General features: G+C 39.6%; 1 protein-coding gene across 5 annotated transcripts in view; it reads right to left on the reverse strand.

The window, feature by feature from the left end:
- The window catches only part of NFIA (nuclear factor I A), a 395,870-nt gene that overhangs the window by 57,342 nt on the left and 324,134 nt on the right, over window positions 1-14,394 (reverse strand). For 4 of the 5 annotated variants that reach the window (XM_070468073.1, XM_070468074.1, XM_020891549.2 and 1 more), the window contains 2 exons: window positions 6,366-6,544; window positions 3,602-3,767 (listed from right to left, as the gene is read on the reverse strand). In XM_070468073.1, coding sequence (XP_070324174.1) covers window positions 3,602-3,767; window positions 6,366-6,544 — 345 coding nt within the window. The remainder of the gene's footprint in view (window positions 1-3,601; window positions 3,768-6,365; window positions 6,545-14,394) is intronic. The other variant, XM_070468072.1, reaches the window with a different exon arrangement.

Genomic DNA, 14,394 nt, shown 5'->3' on the forward strand with positions numbered 1-14,394 from the left:
GCACATCTGTCATCCCACTATGTCCTGACAACCTGTCTGTGACAGTGTGAAGAGCAGTTAGGGTTATTCTTGTTAACAGACACGGGAGTCCAGGCCCAGAAGAGTTGTCAGTATAGGTGATTCCTACTTTCCTTTTTAAAACCTTATTTTATCGCAAATCATCTTAAACCTCTCAGTAGAAAAGACTGTCCCAGGTTATACAATTAGTGGTTTTGAAAAAGACTCAATATCAGATATACTGTTGGGATGTTGAACATCTGTACTTAATACCCTGTCGTGATGTTTCTTCTTGCTGAAGTTGAGCTCTAACAAACTGACAAAGATTAACAGGATCCAACCACCCTGTGGTTGTAATTTCTAAGAAAGCACAGAATTAATGAAATGATACTTCTGCTCTAAATTTTTATCCAGTGGTAATCCAATTTCAGACACCCCCTCCTTCCACCCACAAGCCGGTTTCTGAGGAGAAGTTCTACCTTCTCCCTCAGGCTTGAAACATCAGAATGCTACCCTTAACTAGCTAAGAAGTCACTCCCTCCCAAAAAATCTCACCTGAGGCCCCACACCTGGACCCAACTCCCTCCCAAGTCCTCGCGTGGCACCGGTGTACACCTCTGTCCCGGTGCTGTCTGCACGAGCTGCCTGCACCCGAGCTGTCTCCCACAACAAACCCCGAGTTTCTCTGGAGAAGGGGCGACTCATCTTTGTATCCCAAGTGGCTAACACAGTCCTTGGCACATGACAGATGCCTAATATATGAAGGATGAATAAATGAATGAAAGAAGGCTGTTTTCCCAGTGTGGGCCGGTGGGCTTTTAGATTTTTAATTTGAGAGGCTTCTCTTATACTATAAATTACAGGTTTCCCAGGCTATCACTGTCTTAAAAATAAAGTAGAAGATAGCTGATATATTGCTCTGAAATAACATATTACTGTGAATTCAGCAAACTCCAGGAAAGACCAGAAACAAGGGCTAAAATTTATGATGGTAAAAAACCTTTCTATGCCATCAGTAGAACACTTGGTTTTGTCTACATTCCTAGAATCCTAGGATTAAAAAAGTAGGTATAAAGTTATTATGCAAATATCAAATTTTGGTTCCCCTTTCCTGAAATTCTTTTTCTAAAAATCTCTAACCCCGGTGCTAATGAACTGGGATCTGCCAAGGCCTCCTCCACACCTCTTCCCATCATGTTAAGTGAATGCTTGAGGCTGGGCACAAGAGGACAGAGGGTATGTTCTCATACAAGGCATTAGATTCAATCCATGGAATGAAGCCCAGGGAAGAGACTCAAAGGTGCCAATCTGATTGAGGGGTTAAGTAGCTTCTACATGTCCTGCAGACACCTTTCTTCATTCACCTAGACTGGGAGGCTTCCACTAGTTAAGAGTTTTGGTAAATAATGAAATGAAAGTGAAAGTGTTAGTTGCTCAGTTGTGTGTCTGACTCTGTGCCACCCCATGGACTATAGCCAACCAGACTCCTCTGTCCATGGGATTCTCCAGGCAAGAATACTGGAGTGGGTTGCCATTCCCTTCTCCAGGGGATCTTCCTGACCCCAGGGATCGAACCCGGGTCTCCTGCATGGCAGGCAGATTCTTTACTGTCTGAGCCAACAGATAAGCCCCTGGGAGATAATATAATTCTCCAATTTATTTGGTGGTGGTGTGGTGCTTATTGTGGCTGATTTCACATAACCTTGCCCAGCTAGGGATTACTGCCCACATTCGACAAATGAGGAAACTTGGGATTGGGAGAGAAATATAGCTACCGATGTGAAAGGTGGGGGGTTGAGCCCTTATCCTTTAGACTTACTCTATGTAGAATAAGAAGAATATTAAACAAGGTTTTTTGAGAGCTCAGTCAATGTCCTGTACATATAGAGAGAACAGAAAAGTGGTACAATATGCCTAAGTGGTACAACAGCACAATAAGCATGTAGTTGCCAATGTATAAGTCAATATCCCCAGTGACTAGATTATTTTAATAGAGTTTGAGGATGGTTATTCTCTGACTAGTTTGAAGACGTTACATGAATACACAATAAGTAGGACTCACCTACAAGCTTCTACTTCTCAGAAGCTTCTTTTCTGAACTGAGCTTCCAAGATCCTTATAGCAAGCCTAGTTTGCTTCCTATGTCATTAGACACTCAGGGTTTTCTCATTTGTTGAACCACTTCTTACCAAGAGAAGTAAGCCTGCCCAGAATTTCCTCTGGACTCTCCGTCTTTTTTCTATAAAACCAGAATCCATGCATAGTGGCACTCACTTCTGTATGCATTATCAAAATGAATACATACTAGATAACCTGAATCTCACCCATACCCATGAGGGGCTCTAGATATTTGAAATCAGTATCCCCCACATTAAGTTCAATGAACACAGGATCAACAGAGGCTCAGTTTTTCTCTTTGGCCTTCCTGTACTCAATACCACACTGTCCCCAACACTGAGAGATTTGAATCGTCCTTCACTATACTCATCCAAATGGCTGTCCAAGCCTAAAGCTTATGTCTGGAAAACAGCTCTTCTTAGGCTTTCTTCCATTCAATTTCCATAGGTGCTGCTCCAGTTCTTGATCTTACTGCTTCTTTCCTGGTCTATGCTCACCTCTCCCTTAGTAGATGCCTGGTGTCCAGCTTCACTTCCTTGACGACCTCCTCTCTTTGGGGTCACTGGCACAGTCCCCATTATTTCCTATGCCTTGATCCCCCTGTAGTGCTTTAGAGAAGGTGGTCATCACACCCCCTATCAAGACTAGGTAGTCTCATCCATTACCTGGGAACTCTGCCTGCAGCCACCACTCTTCCTGTCATTATTTCAGGTATAATAAAAGCCAAATTTATGTGTTCAACCTATTTCTATTCCCTTGTCATCTTTAAAATATCAGGAAATACCAGGAGAGTTGTTCTCTCTAATTTATCTCCTATATTGTCTGATCATACTTCCCAGAGTATTCAGAGAAGAGCCAAGAGTTCTTTTCTCTTTCCCTCCAATTCCATCTTCCATCTCCTCCCTCTGCCAATCTTAGCTAGGCAACTGCCATGGCTACTAGCTCTGATCTTCTGCCAGGCTCTTATTGTTGGTGAATGTTCAATGTACACACCTTTGAATTGGTTACTTTGATCTAAACTTATTTTTCTATTTGATGGATGAGGTACCTAGCCTTTGTAGCTCATCAAATGCATTTCTCTTGGATTGTAAGTTACTGGAAGGCAGGGCTCTACTGAAGTATGAGGAATTTTTGTTAATAAGATTCATACAGGTAGATGCTGTTTGATGATCATGAGGCTAGCATTCAAAGCCACTCAAATAATATGCAACACCAAATAATTCATATTTTGACTATCAGTCCTGGGCATGTAGTTATACCATTTCATCCACCCAAACACCCAGTCATTTTCACCCTTGGTATAGTTGGTGGTACCCTAGAGTTGTATCTGCTTTGATCTGGTCTTGGTTCTGCGAACTCATGCTACAACCATCACTGGGGATCATGCCTTTCACTAAAGCCTATGCAGTGAGGGGTCAAGCTGAGATGTGGATTCAAGTGCACAGAGCTTTGTAAGTGACCGGCGCCTTGTCTCAGCCATACTTACTTGGTGAGGTGGGGGAGGCTGCGCCTCCTTCTGTTGACGTGGTCGGAGGCTTTGTGTCTGGCACCGGCAGGGGCACAGGCCTGGCCATCGGTGGTGGCGGTGGTGGTGGCAACATGGGGGTGGGAAGGAATGGGTTGTGCACTTTGCCTTGGCTGCTCCCGTTGGGCTGCCGGGGTGGGAACAGAACAAAACATGCACGGGAAAAAGAAGACACAGACAGGAACCATTAGCTGCTTCTGAAAACAAAGCGTTTGTTAGGCATTAGGCACATTTTATGCAAATTACTAAGTATTCTAGCTGCTTGAATTCTTCCATAAGAGCATATGGATGATGAATTGTAGGTTGTTCTTAAGATATTCCACAAAAGTACAGTCTTAGGCATACATGCTCCATGTATCCTAAACTTATTTCTTGAATTACCTTGACCTTCTTTGCATCTGATTCTATGAAATGACCTGCCAACTTGTGCCTGAAATGCTTTGATTCAGTACTAACTGTGACCTTTGTCATCATTCTCATGATTATTAAATATTAATTTAATTTATAAGTGTTTTATAGAATGTGGAATTATTCCATCATGCCTAATTATATAGATATAATGAAGTTTCCTAAACATGCATTTGAGATTAAAAAAATATTTTATTTTCACTCTTCAAAGTTGATATTATATAACATTTAATAAATATGTTAAGTGAACATAAAAAATTTCTTTCACATATTGTATAACATCAGGCACAGAAACTTTAGAATTCAGCTGTCAAAATTCTGCTAAGGAAAAATATCACTTCTAATTTTGATTTAAATTATATAAGCATATGCCATGAGAGTCATATTTATTTGGCTGCCTGATGTTAGAACAACCAAGTAACAGCTCTTTAACAAAAGAAAAGTTTTCTTCTGAAGAAAGCAATAAAATCCATTTATTTTCAAGTTTTTCCATATAGTCCCATGAAGAGACCTGCCTTAAACCCTATAAAATTTTGATCAAAATGCAAAACTGGGCATTTGACAGTTATATAGGATGATGTCAGGACTATTAAAAAAGAAGTTAGAAATCTGAAAGTCAGATGCTTGATGCTGGTGCTCACTTCAGTCTTTTCATGGCTCCCCAAGTGGCCTTACTGCCTCCGGTCTTCAGTGACATCGTTCACTCAGCAATAACAGCTCCTATTTCAGCTCTAGTCCTGAATCAAAATTCAGTTGAAGGAGATGCTGCTGTCCCAGGCTTTTAAGTTTAAGCTTAATAATTCTGCAGAGGAAGTCTCACTCCCTCATCAACATTCACTTATATATTTAGTATTGTTCCTCAAAGACAATCTCATCTGACAGTCAGAATGTTGTGCTTTCTTGCCAACAAACTTGCCTGTGTGTTATTTCTGAGTGGGCTAAAAGTCCATAAGTGAATGCTTTAGAATAAGCCAAGCAAATGAATACACAAGCAAAAAGAAAAAAGGCTCCATATTGATTTGTTGTCTAGACAGAAATGTATCTGCTAACACATCACCAGACATTAGTCAAAGCTGCCTTTTCTGTCTCAGATATGCAGAATCAGGTATTTCTTCAAGCAAGAAAATCAGTGATAGAATGGTGTGATAAGATATTCTAAATTAGGCAATCATAATTATGGTTCATCTGTGGCTTCATGTGTAGTTATTAGGATAAAAGGAAAATTACGTTTGACTTTATGTTGTTCATTATTTCCAATTTATTATTATTGGCCTTGGGATATAGCTATCCATTGTAAACATCTGGTTCTACATTTGAAACAAAATTTGAGATTTTTAAAAAATGGGAGGGGAATCTGATGGAGAATGGATAATGTATATGTATGGCTGAGTCCCTTCGCTGCTCACCTGAAACTATCATAACACTGTTAATCGGCTGTGTCCCAATGCTGGGAGGGATTGGGGGCAGGAGGAGAAGGGGACGACATAGGGTGAGATGGCTGGATGGCATCACCGACCTGATGGACATGAGTTTGAGTAAACTCTGGGAGTTGGTGATGGACAGGGAGGCCTGGCATGCTGCTATTCATGGGGTCGCAAAGAGTCAGACATGACTGAGTGACTGAACTGAGCTGAACTGATGTCCCAATACAAAATGAAAAGTTAAAAAAAAAATCACTTTTACATTAGGAATATTGTTTCAGTTTGTGATTTAGCTTATTTGAGAAAAAAATTAAATCTTCATTCAAATCTATTGAAGACTGTTCAGCTTTATACAAAGATAAGTGGGAAAGATAACTACTTGCAGAAATAGCAAACTATAATAAACTACTTTGAGCATCTTGAGTTCAAGTACTGGTCAACTTGATGTAAAGTGTTAGAAGACTATTTTTAAAAAATATCAACTTAGTTGATCTGAAACATCTGTGCCCACTCCTCCCCCTACCACTCAAAATCATTATTTAAAATTATTTGGTCTTTCTATTTTGTTAACTGTGTGAGCCTTTGGGTTAGTGTGCAGGAGGTGGAATTATCTGCCCACAGACCTTAGAAGGTTATACAGTTCACCCTTGAGATGATTTATATCCATAAACTTGACAGTTGAGAAGTTAACACAAACACTGTTTTTAAATCCTGGCCAATCCCTCTTAGAGTACGTTAACTTTCCCACAATCTAGAATAAATATGACATTTGCCTGTGGTCAGTCAGCACAACATTGGAACACCACGTCACATGGTCATAAGGTCTCCCCTTGTTATTTTTACATTTGGTTAATATTTCTAAAGAAATTGAGGAAAAAAAAGAGAATTTTCCTTACATTGAGGAACCCCACCTGTCCAGCCTGCTGACCAGCATCAGGGCAGACAAGTTGGACAAACTCTTTCAGCGTCTCCTGAGGGTGATAGCGGATGGCTGGGTGAGAGAAGTAAGGCCCGGGCTGCTGGATGATGGGTGACGTCGGAAAATGAAGAGTCGATGGTGTCGCGTGTGGACTTGCTGTAGGAAAACAAAACATGAGGGTTAACAGAGAAAGACTTGCTTTGCCACAGCATTTAAACCAGATTCAACTTCCTCTTAAAATTTCTTCTCCTGACTCAATTCACAGTAACTGCTCCTGTGACAGCATTTAATACTGGAGAGGTCTGATAGATTTTCTTCCTTAAAGCTCTAAGACAAACATGGAGGTTAGATTAGGGTAGAGTTTCAAGCTGTCTTTCTATTTTCAGTGGACATGAGTTATAAAGGCATTAATAATCCTTGGTGAAGCTGAAGATTATTCATTACCTTAAGAGCCTTTTTAATGAAGCAGGCAATAAAAAATGTATTTGGTAGATTAGACCTGATTTAACTGACATTACATATGACAAATTCTAGTTTGCACATATGGATCCCCTTTCATGCTGAGCATTCCATAGACAATAATTCATTGTTAAAGCTCTTATACCCCTTTCAAGGAAATTTCTAGGGACTAATTCAGGATGAAATTTTTTTGAAGTCTGTAGTAAATGATCACTTAATGAACCCAGGCAATTTGGGTGCCTCACTTTATATGGAAGGTTTCAAAGCCAAACTCTGAAATGCGGAGATGTTAGTTAGAGCAGGGGAACCCACAGGCAGAAGAGATAGGCAGTGACCCCTGCTAAACTGCTGGCCCTCTGCTCATACAAACTGATGAGAGACTCAGACAACTATCACTCCCTTATATCTGAACCTATATATTGAGTTTCACTGATATAGGAAGAATGTTATGTTAGGCTAAAAAACTGTATGTGAAGTGCTTAATAATTTTGCCTTGGAAGACTCCTGCCGTTGACGTGGAAGGGTGATTGGTAAAGCCTGCTGGAGGGTAAGAAGAGCATGTGGGCTGAAGACACAAACCAAATAACGCCAACATGGCAGCTCTCATCTCCCAAAGAGGGCCCGAGAGACATCTCCCAAGTAGAAGTAGATAAGAGCATTTATTTTTCCTTACTTTTTGCAGTTTAAATCTTTAAACTCAAGGAGCCCCTGCAAAGAGAAAACAAACGAATACCCCAATATTTGGAAAGTAAGGCTTTCCTAACATTGAGAATGACTCAATAAAACTGAAGAGCAAGTAAGCAAGACTGGCCACACTTCTTACCACCATTTGATCAGTAAGGCTGAGGACTGTCAAAAAAGGATGCATCTCTATCGATCCCTGGACACGGGTTCTTTGTTCTCTACTGTATCTGTAGGACTGGGGCATTTTCTGACTAATAATTGGGAGTGGCAAGAACTCTGAGGTTTTGAGTGGCATCTGTAGTTTTTCAAGAGTAGAAACAGGAGTTTGGAATGGGAGCAACAGTCCATACCATGCAGATGACTTGATAAGATTCATGCAACCTTTAATTTATCCAAAAATATTCCTAGGCTCTTACTATGGGCTTGGGATACAACACTGAAATGACACAAAGTTGTCTTCAGTCCTACAACTGAGGGCATCTTGAATAAAACCAATTCGTAGTGGCTCTTCTCTCTTCACCATCTTAGTAAATAGTTTGTCCATCCATTTAATGGATTCACTGTCATATCCCCAGAACAGTGTCTAGCACTCAGTAAATATCTGCTGATGGTACTATGAATGATCAGAAATTAATAAAGTGGCCATACATAAACTTAAAAAAAATTTCCTGGCAAAGAGCCATGGAGCATATAGAAAAACTGGTAAAACGTAGGAGTTAATGTGTGCTCAGTCGCTTCTGTCATGTCCGAATCTTTGAGAACCTGTGGACTGTAGTTCGCCAGGCTCCTTTGTCCATGGGATTTTCCAGGCAAGAATACTGGAGTGGATTGCCATGCCCTCCTCCAGGGGATCTTCCCAACTCAGGGATCAAACCTGTGTTCTCTTATGTCTCCTGCATTGGCAGGCAGGTTCTTTACCATTAGCACCACCTGGGAAGCCCAGGACTTAATACACTGGATGATAAATCTTGGAATCCATTATAATCTCTGAGTTAAAATCTGCGGCTAGAAAGTTAAATGGCTCTAGCCATCTCTTACGATGCAAAAGGCTTTAAAGAACCCAAGGAATTTTTTCATCTAATATGGTATGCTCGTCTTTGCTGGTAGAAAGAAATTTTTACCCGGTGGCCTGTATTTGACCAAATAGTTTCTAGTTAGAGATGGAATGTGGCATTTCCCAAATGAGGCTGGGAATGTACTGACCACAATGAAATGATACACTCAACTTTTGCAGCATGTCAAACACAAAGGTGGCACCTCCATTGTCAAGAGCCTACAGGAAACAGACCTTAATAATAAAGTGGCAATGCTTCAGGTGCTCAAGTGGAAAGTGATGAATGGCTGTGAGATTATGAAATTGTGGTGGCCAGCAGAGAATGCTGTCCAAGGGAAAAATTTACTTGAGCAAAGACTGGACAGATAAAAGTTAAAGAAACCTGATAGAGGAAATAATTTAATGGGACCATGAAATTCCTCCCTTAATTGTTTAATCAACACCCTTGCCCTTTCTGTTGCTGTTGTTCTTGTTTTTGATAAACATGTAAAAGAAAATCATTAACAACTAAAATGTAGACCTTAGTTTCTTTGTTACATGTTACTAAAAAAAAACAAATTATTCCCCTTTTCCTTGTGTCATACAGTTTATTGTAACAAACCTGAAAACACATGGTACTATATGGAGTTAATTCTATAATGGTTGATTTATAAGAATCAATTAATTCTTAATTAATACCAGGAAATCATTTAGCCTGTAGATTCAAACTAGACACCTGCTGAGTCTGCATTTCAAAGGGTCATTCTTCACAACCCCTATTTTCTCATGCCTTGGATGTCTGCTTCAGCCACTAGTTCACTGGAACAGGATATAAATCATTCAAGACCCTGTGCTTTCATTTCTTCAAACAGAAAACAGTTGTGTTACACACATCACAAAGTATGTTGTCTGTGTATGTGTGTGTGTTAGTCGCTTAGTCATGTCCAACTCTGTGACCCCATGGACTGTAGCCCACTGGGCTCCTCTGTCCATGGAATTCTCCAGGCAAGAATACTGGAGTGCATTGCCATTCCCTTCTCAAGGGGATCTCCCTGATCCACGGACTGAACTGGTGTCTCCAGCATTGCAGGCAGATTCTTTACCACATGCGCCATGAGGGAGTACTATTAAATACATGTGATTTCTCTGGATAACCTTCTCGTAGCATTCTTTCCCTGAACAATGAGACTGCATTGGGTTTTTCCATTGCTCTAAAGCTCAGATTTAAGATTCTAGCCATGTCAAAATCTGGTTTTCCTTCTTCTTTATTTCATTTCTCTTTTATCTTGGATTAGATGTTTTTAGTGTGCCTAAGTTTTTGAACAAGTGGTCACAAATTATTTTAGAAAGTGTCACTGGGGTTAAATTAACCAATCAGCAAAATTCACTAACTGTTATTTGAGATGGTCAGCTCAGGTCCTAGAGAAGAGAAACTACCATTGTGAATCTGGCATGGTGCTAATGCAATGCACAAAAAATAGTATGAGTCCAAATTTTTGACAGAGAAAAACATCTCTTATGGATGTGTGTGTGTGAGTAGTTGACACAATAAAAAATTATAGCACATTATGTAAATGCATATTTAGATCCTTTAAAATGTGCATTATTTACTTGAGAGTCAATAAAGGCTTTTCTCAAGTGGTTACAGTTTATTGCAGTGCATCCATCTGTATCCATGTTGATGTTAATACAATTTTGTGTATTAAAAGGCACTACAAAATTGGCTGCTTCTGGAGTCTAATACTCTTAGTACCCTAGGCCAGGAGCAGCAAAAAGTGTCACAAACACTCCATTTGAGATGGATCTCACTCCTAGTTTAAACTTTAACCAGAGGCCAGACTTGTTTCAAACAACTGCTGGGGCTTTTCATAAAGAATACAAATAAGATGGGAAGGAAGGAAATTTGATCAGGTTTCTTTGGCTGGAATGGCACTGCCTACACATCTGAACAAAGTAGCCACAATTAAAGAAGCAGAGACCCAGAATTTCCCAGAGGTGTAGGTTCAGTTATTTATTGCAAAATGATCATATTACTGGATACTTAAAAACAAGAGAGCAGGTCAGGCAGGTTGGTTTACTCATTTGTGTACCAGCCCCCACCTCCACCCCACTGTGGCCCCGATCATTTAAAAGACTCTTTGGTTTTAGTTTGAAAGAGGAAAAGCTTAAAATTAAATGTTATTGTGTGTGTGTGTGTGTGTGTGTGTGTGTGTGTGTGTATTTAACTTAAAAGTATTCTTCTTTAAGGCATAACTGATTAAGACTGGGGAAGGAGAAGGTCAAAGTCATTACTGTATTACTGTGTATGCTGAGAGACTTCTAAGGTCCAACAACTGAATCTTAGTCTGAGAGTTCACTACAGGGAGTAGACTTTATGGACAATTTTTCCAGCTCAAAGATGGCCAGGGAGTCATGGCCACATAGGTTTGGTATCTTGTATTTCATTCTAATCCATTCTAAGTCTTAGAAAAAAAAAAAAAAAGAGACAAAAGAAAATCACCTCTCTTTACCACTGCCAGCAGTTTTGCCCAAACAAAACCTTTAAAAGTTCTAATAACCCTCCTACACTTTTCTCAAACCAAGAATTCATGATTGAAATATAGTCTTCTGTTTAGGCTTGACACTGACTTAATTTCTTGACCAGGAACGACTGCAGACTCTCACGGGTTGGACAGAGACTGAGATTCATGTCATATTAGTTTTTGCTTTCCAGCACCAGCCCTTAGATCCTAGTCTCTCTTCTATGGGAGGCTACAAAGATAAGCAGTTAGGAGAGCAACTCAAACAATAAAATCAAATCCTCCTTCAGGTGCAGCATGCTTGTAAGATGGCGTTGCACAGTCTTCTTTGCTCATAGAGCGAATGACCACTCCCAAGGCCTGGCATTTGGGAACCTTCAGTCTTACCATTAACTGACACTGTCAGTGGCAACAGGTGAAATTCCAAACTGCTTCTCTCTGTTAGCACCATTACAAGAAAAAGCTACTCATCTGTCTTCAGCGGTAAGATGTTATTTAGACAAAAATAACCATTTCCGTAAAGTACAAGGTGGCATTAAGAAATCCTGACTACTCATATTTAAAAGTAAAGCTTTAATAAGGCACAGTTCTAAAAGAAGCAGAAAGTGGAAGAAAAAAAATTGCATTAAAAAAAAGTATTCCATAAGGGCAAATGGAACTTGAATTGTTTGGGTTGTCAACTACTATGGAGCTTAGAAATTCAAAATCACAATATGTAACACCATGATAGCCTATGTAAAGCTGAGAAATCTTACTGGTCCATGGCTATAATTTATACATCATTCATGAGTCAGACCTGCTATTCAAGAAAGTTTAGAAGTTTGGAGTTATGGGATTTACTTTAACAGAGACACAAGGAACAAGGAATTGGCAGTGGTTTTCAAGCCTCTAGGAGGTGGAACTTTTCCTAAATAACAAACCTTTGACTCAAACCAAGGTTTTCAAAACATATAGTACACATCTTTAACATCACTGATGCCATGTGAAAGAATGTAAGTATGTGAAATGAAAGAAATATATGATATTTCATGATGACTTGCAAAACACCAGTATTCTTATATTATTTGCTACCAAACAAAGTAACTTTCTGTTACAGAAGACTTCCAAAATAACTGATATATTCTATTCTATTTAAGGTAGAAGTTCAGGATAGAGATCAAATTCCAATATCTTTTGGAAAAGTAAATTAAAAAAATACAGAGAGGGGTGAGGGGCAGCAAAGATCTTTTAAAATTTTAATTTAGATAAATTTTCGCTACTTAAAGATTTTTCTTTCTCAAAGGCCCTGGTTTATAGTCTAGACTAGGGGTTGGCAAACATTTTCTGTCAAGGCCAGAGAGGACATAGTTTAAGCTTTGTAGGCCTCATGGTTTTTGCTGTAATTACTCAATGCAGGAGCAGCCATAGATATCACATAAATAAATGAGCATAGCCATAAAATGTTCTGATAACATTTTCTTTTAAGAAACATTTTCTTTTAAGAAACAAGCAGAGGGTTAGATTCGACTGGTGGGCCATAGTGTAATGGCCCCTGGGGTAGACCCACATAATTCCTGTTCACTCTCCAAATACCAGCAATGCTCTGTCTGTGAGCTGAGCACCAGACAATCACTGTTCCTCCTACCCACTGCCTACCAAACCTGGTCCTTGTCCCAGTTGGACTTCCCGCTGACGCCTCATCTTTTTGAAGGCTTCCAAAGCAAACTGCTTGCCTTCTGTATCCCCACTAACTAGCCATTATCACTCTTTGATTGACCCTTTTCATTACTAATTAAAATGCTTTTAGTGTGTGCTGGTTCCCCACACCCATGTGTACCTGCATGCATACACGCTAAGTTGCTTCAGTCATGTCCGACTCTTTGAGACCCAATGGATGGTAGCCCACCAGGCTCCTCTGCCCATGGGATTCTCCAGGCAAGAATACTGGAGTGGGTTGCCATTCCCTTCTCCAGGGGATTTTCCATACCCAGGGATCGAATCTGTGTTTCCTGCTTTGCAGGCAGATTCTTTACCACTGAGCTATTGGGGAAGCAGCATCCATATGTATATCATGTCAAATCAAACTTAAGAGTCAGAAAGGTAGTAGATAACCAACAAGGATCTACTGTATAGCAGAGGGAACTATATTCAGTACCTTTAATATAATATAATATATTATAATATAATATAATACCTATAATATAATAATAACCTTTAAGGGAAAAGAATGTGAAAAAGAAAAAAATATATATACATATACACATATAAATATATAATTGAATCATGAAACTAACATGACATTATAAATCAACTATACTTCAATTAAAAAAAAAATTCTGAGTGAATGCACTAGTTTAAGTTCTTTCTGTGAGACAGAGCCCTAGCTTTTCAGTACTGACAGGGCCTCTTCTTTGAATAGACCATATTTATGCATGAATCAACTAAGCCTCCATGAGGGCTAATGTGAAATGCCTACAAACACCACACAACAGCTGTGATTATTGGAGACATGAAGGGGGACTGTTTAACAGGCAAAGTTGACAAGATTCAGTTCCATAAAGGGAACTTGAGCTTCTATGAAACATGCAAGATATACTATAAGATAAGAGATGAAGAAGAGATACATCAAAACATTTAAGGGAAAAATAACCGCCATAGATTGGATGATCACATAGGTTAGCAGAGAATTAATCCTCAAATGACCTGGAATTTGAAACACTAAGCTCCATGGAGGTTCTCTAGCCCACGGGAGGCCTACCAAGTGCTGGGACCTGTGCTGTTTGCAGGTCTTTGCTGACATTTAAAATAAAAAAATGCAAGACCAATACAAACAATCCCCACAACAAACAAAGCAATGATTGATTCATGGCCTCTCTTCCCACTACCCCCACCCAGCTGATAGGTATACACTGAAGTTCAAGGCACTATTTCTGAGTAACATGATTACTAAAGCACAGGTTTCACAGTGCTCCTCCTGAATTCACCCTATAGGATTGAGGGATTTATTCCAACTGCTGATAAATTTCACACAAGGAGAAGTATGAGACGCATTGGGCCAGTATTTAAAGTCAAGGTACCAAAGTTTACCCCAAGCTGGGAATCAACTAGCTCTGTGTCAACCTCCTAAGCACCTTGGTTTTCTGTGCTGCAAAATGGAAATCCTATGTCTGTGTGATTTTTAGAGCTTCACTATTTGGGGTTTTGAGATCATTCACTCCCTATGTGTGGGTTTTGAAATCACTCACTCCCTATGTGAGTCTAGGAAAAGATGTGTAACATTTTTGAACTTGCATATCCTTATTTGTAAAACTGGATAAAATAGCACTAATTTA

Source organism: Odocoileus virginianus, chromosome 5 (genome assembly GCF_023699985.2).
Source record: "Odocoileus virginianus isolate 20LAN1187 ecotype Illinois chromosome 5, Ovbor_1.2, whole genome shotgun sequence".
NCBI classification, from domain to species: Eukaryota; Metazoa; Chordata; class Mammalia; order Artiodactyla; family Cervidae; genus Odocoileus; species Odocoileus virginianus.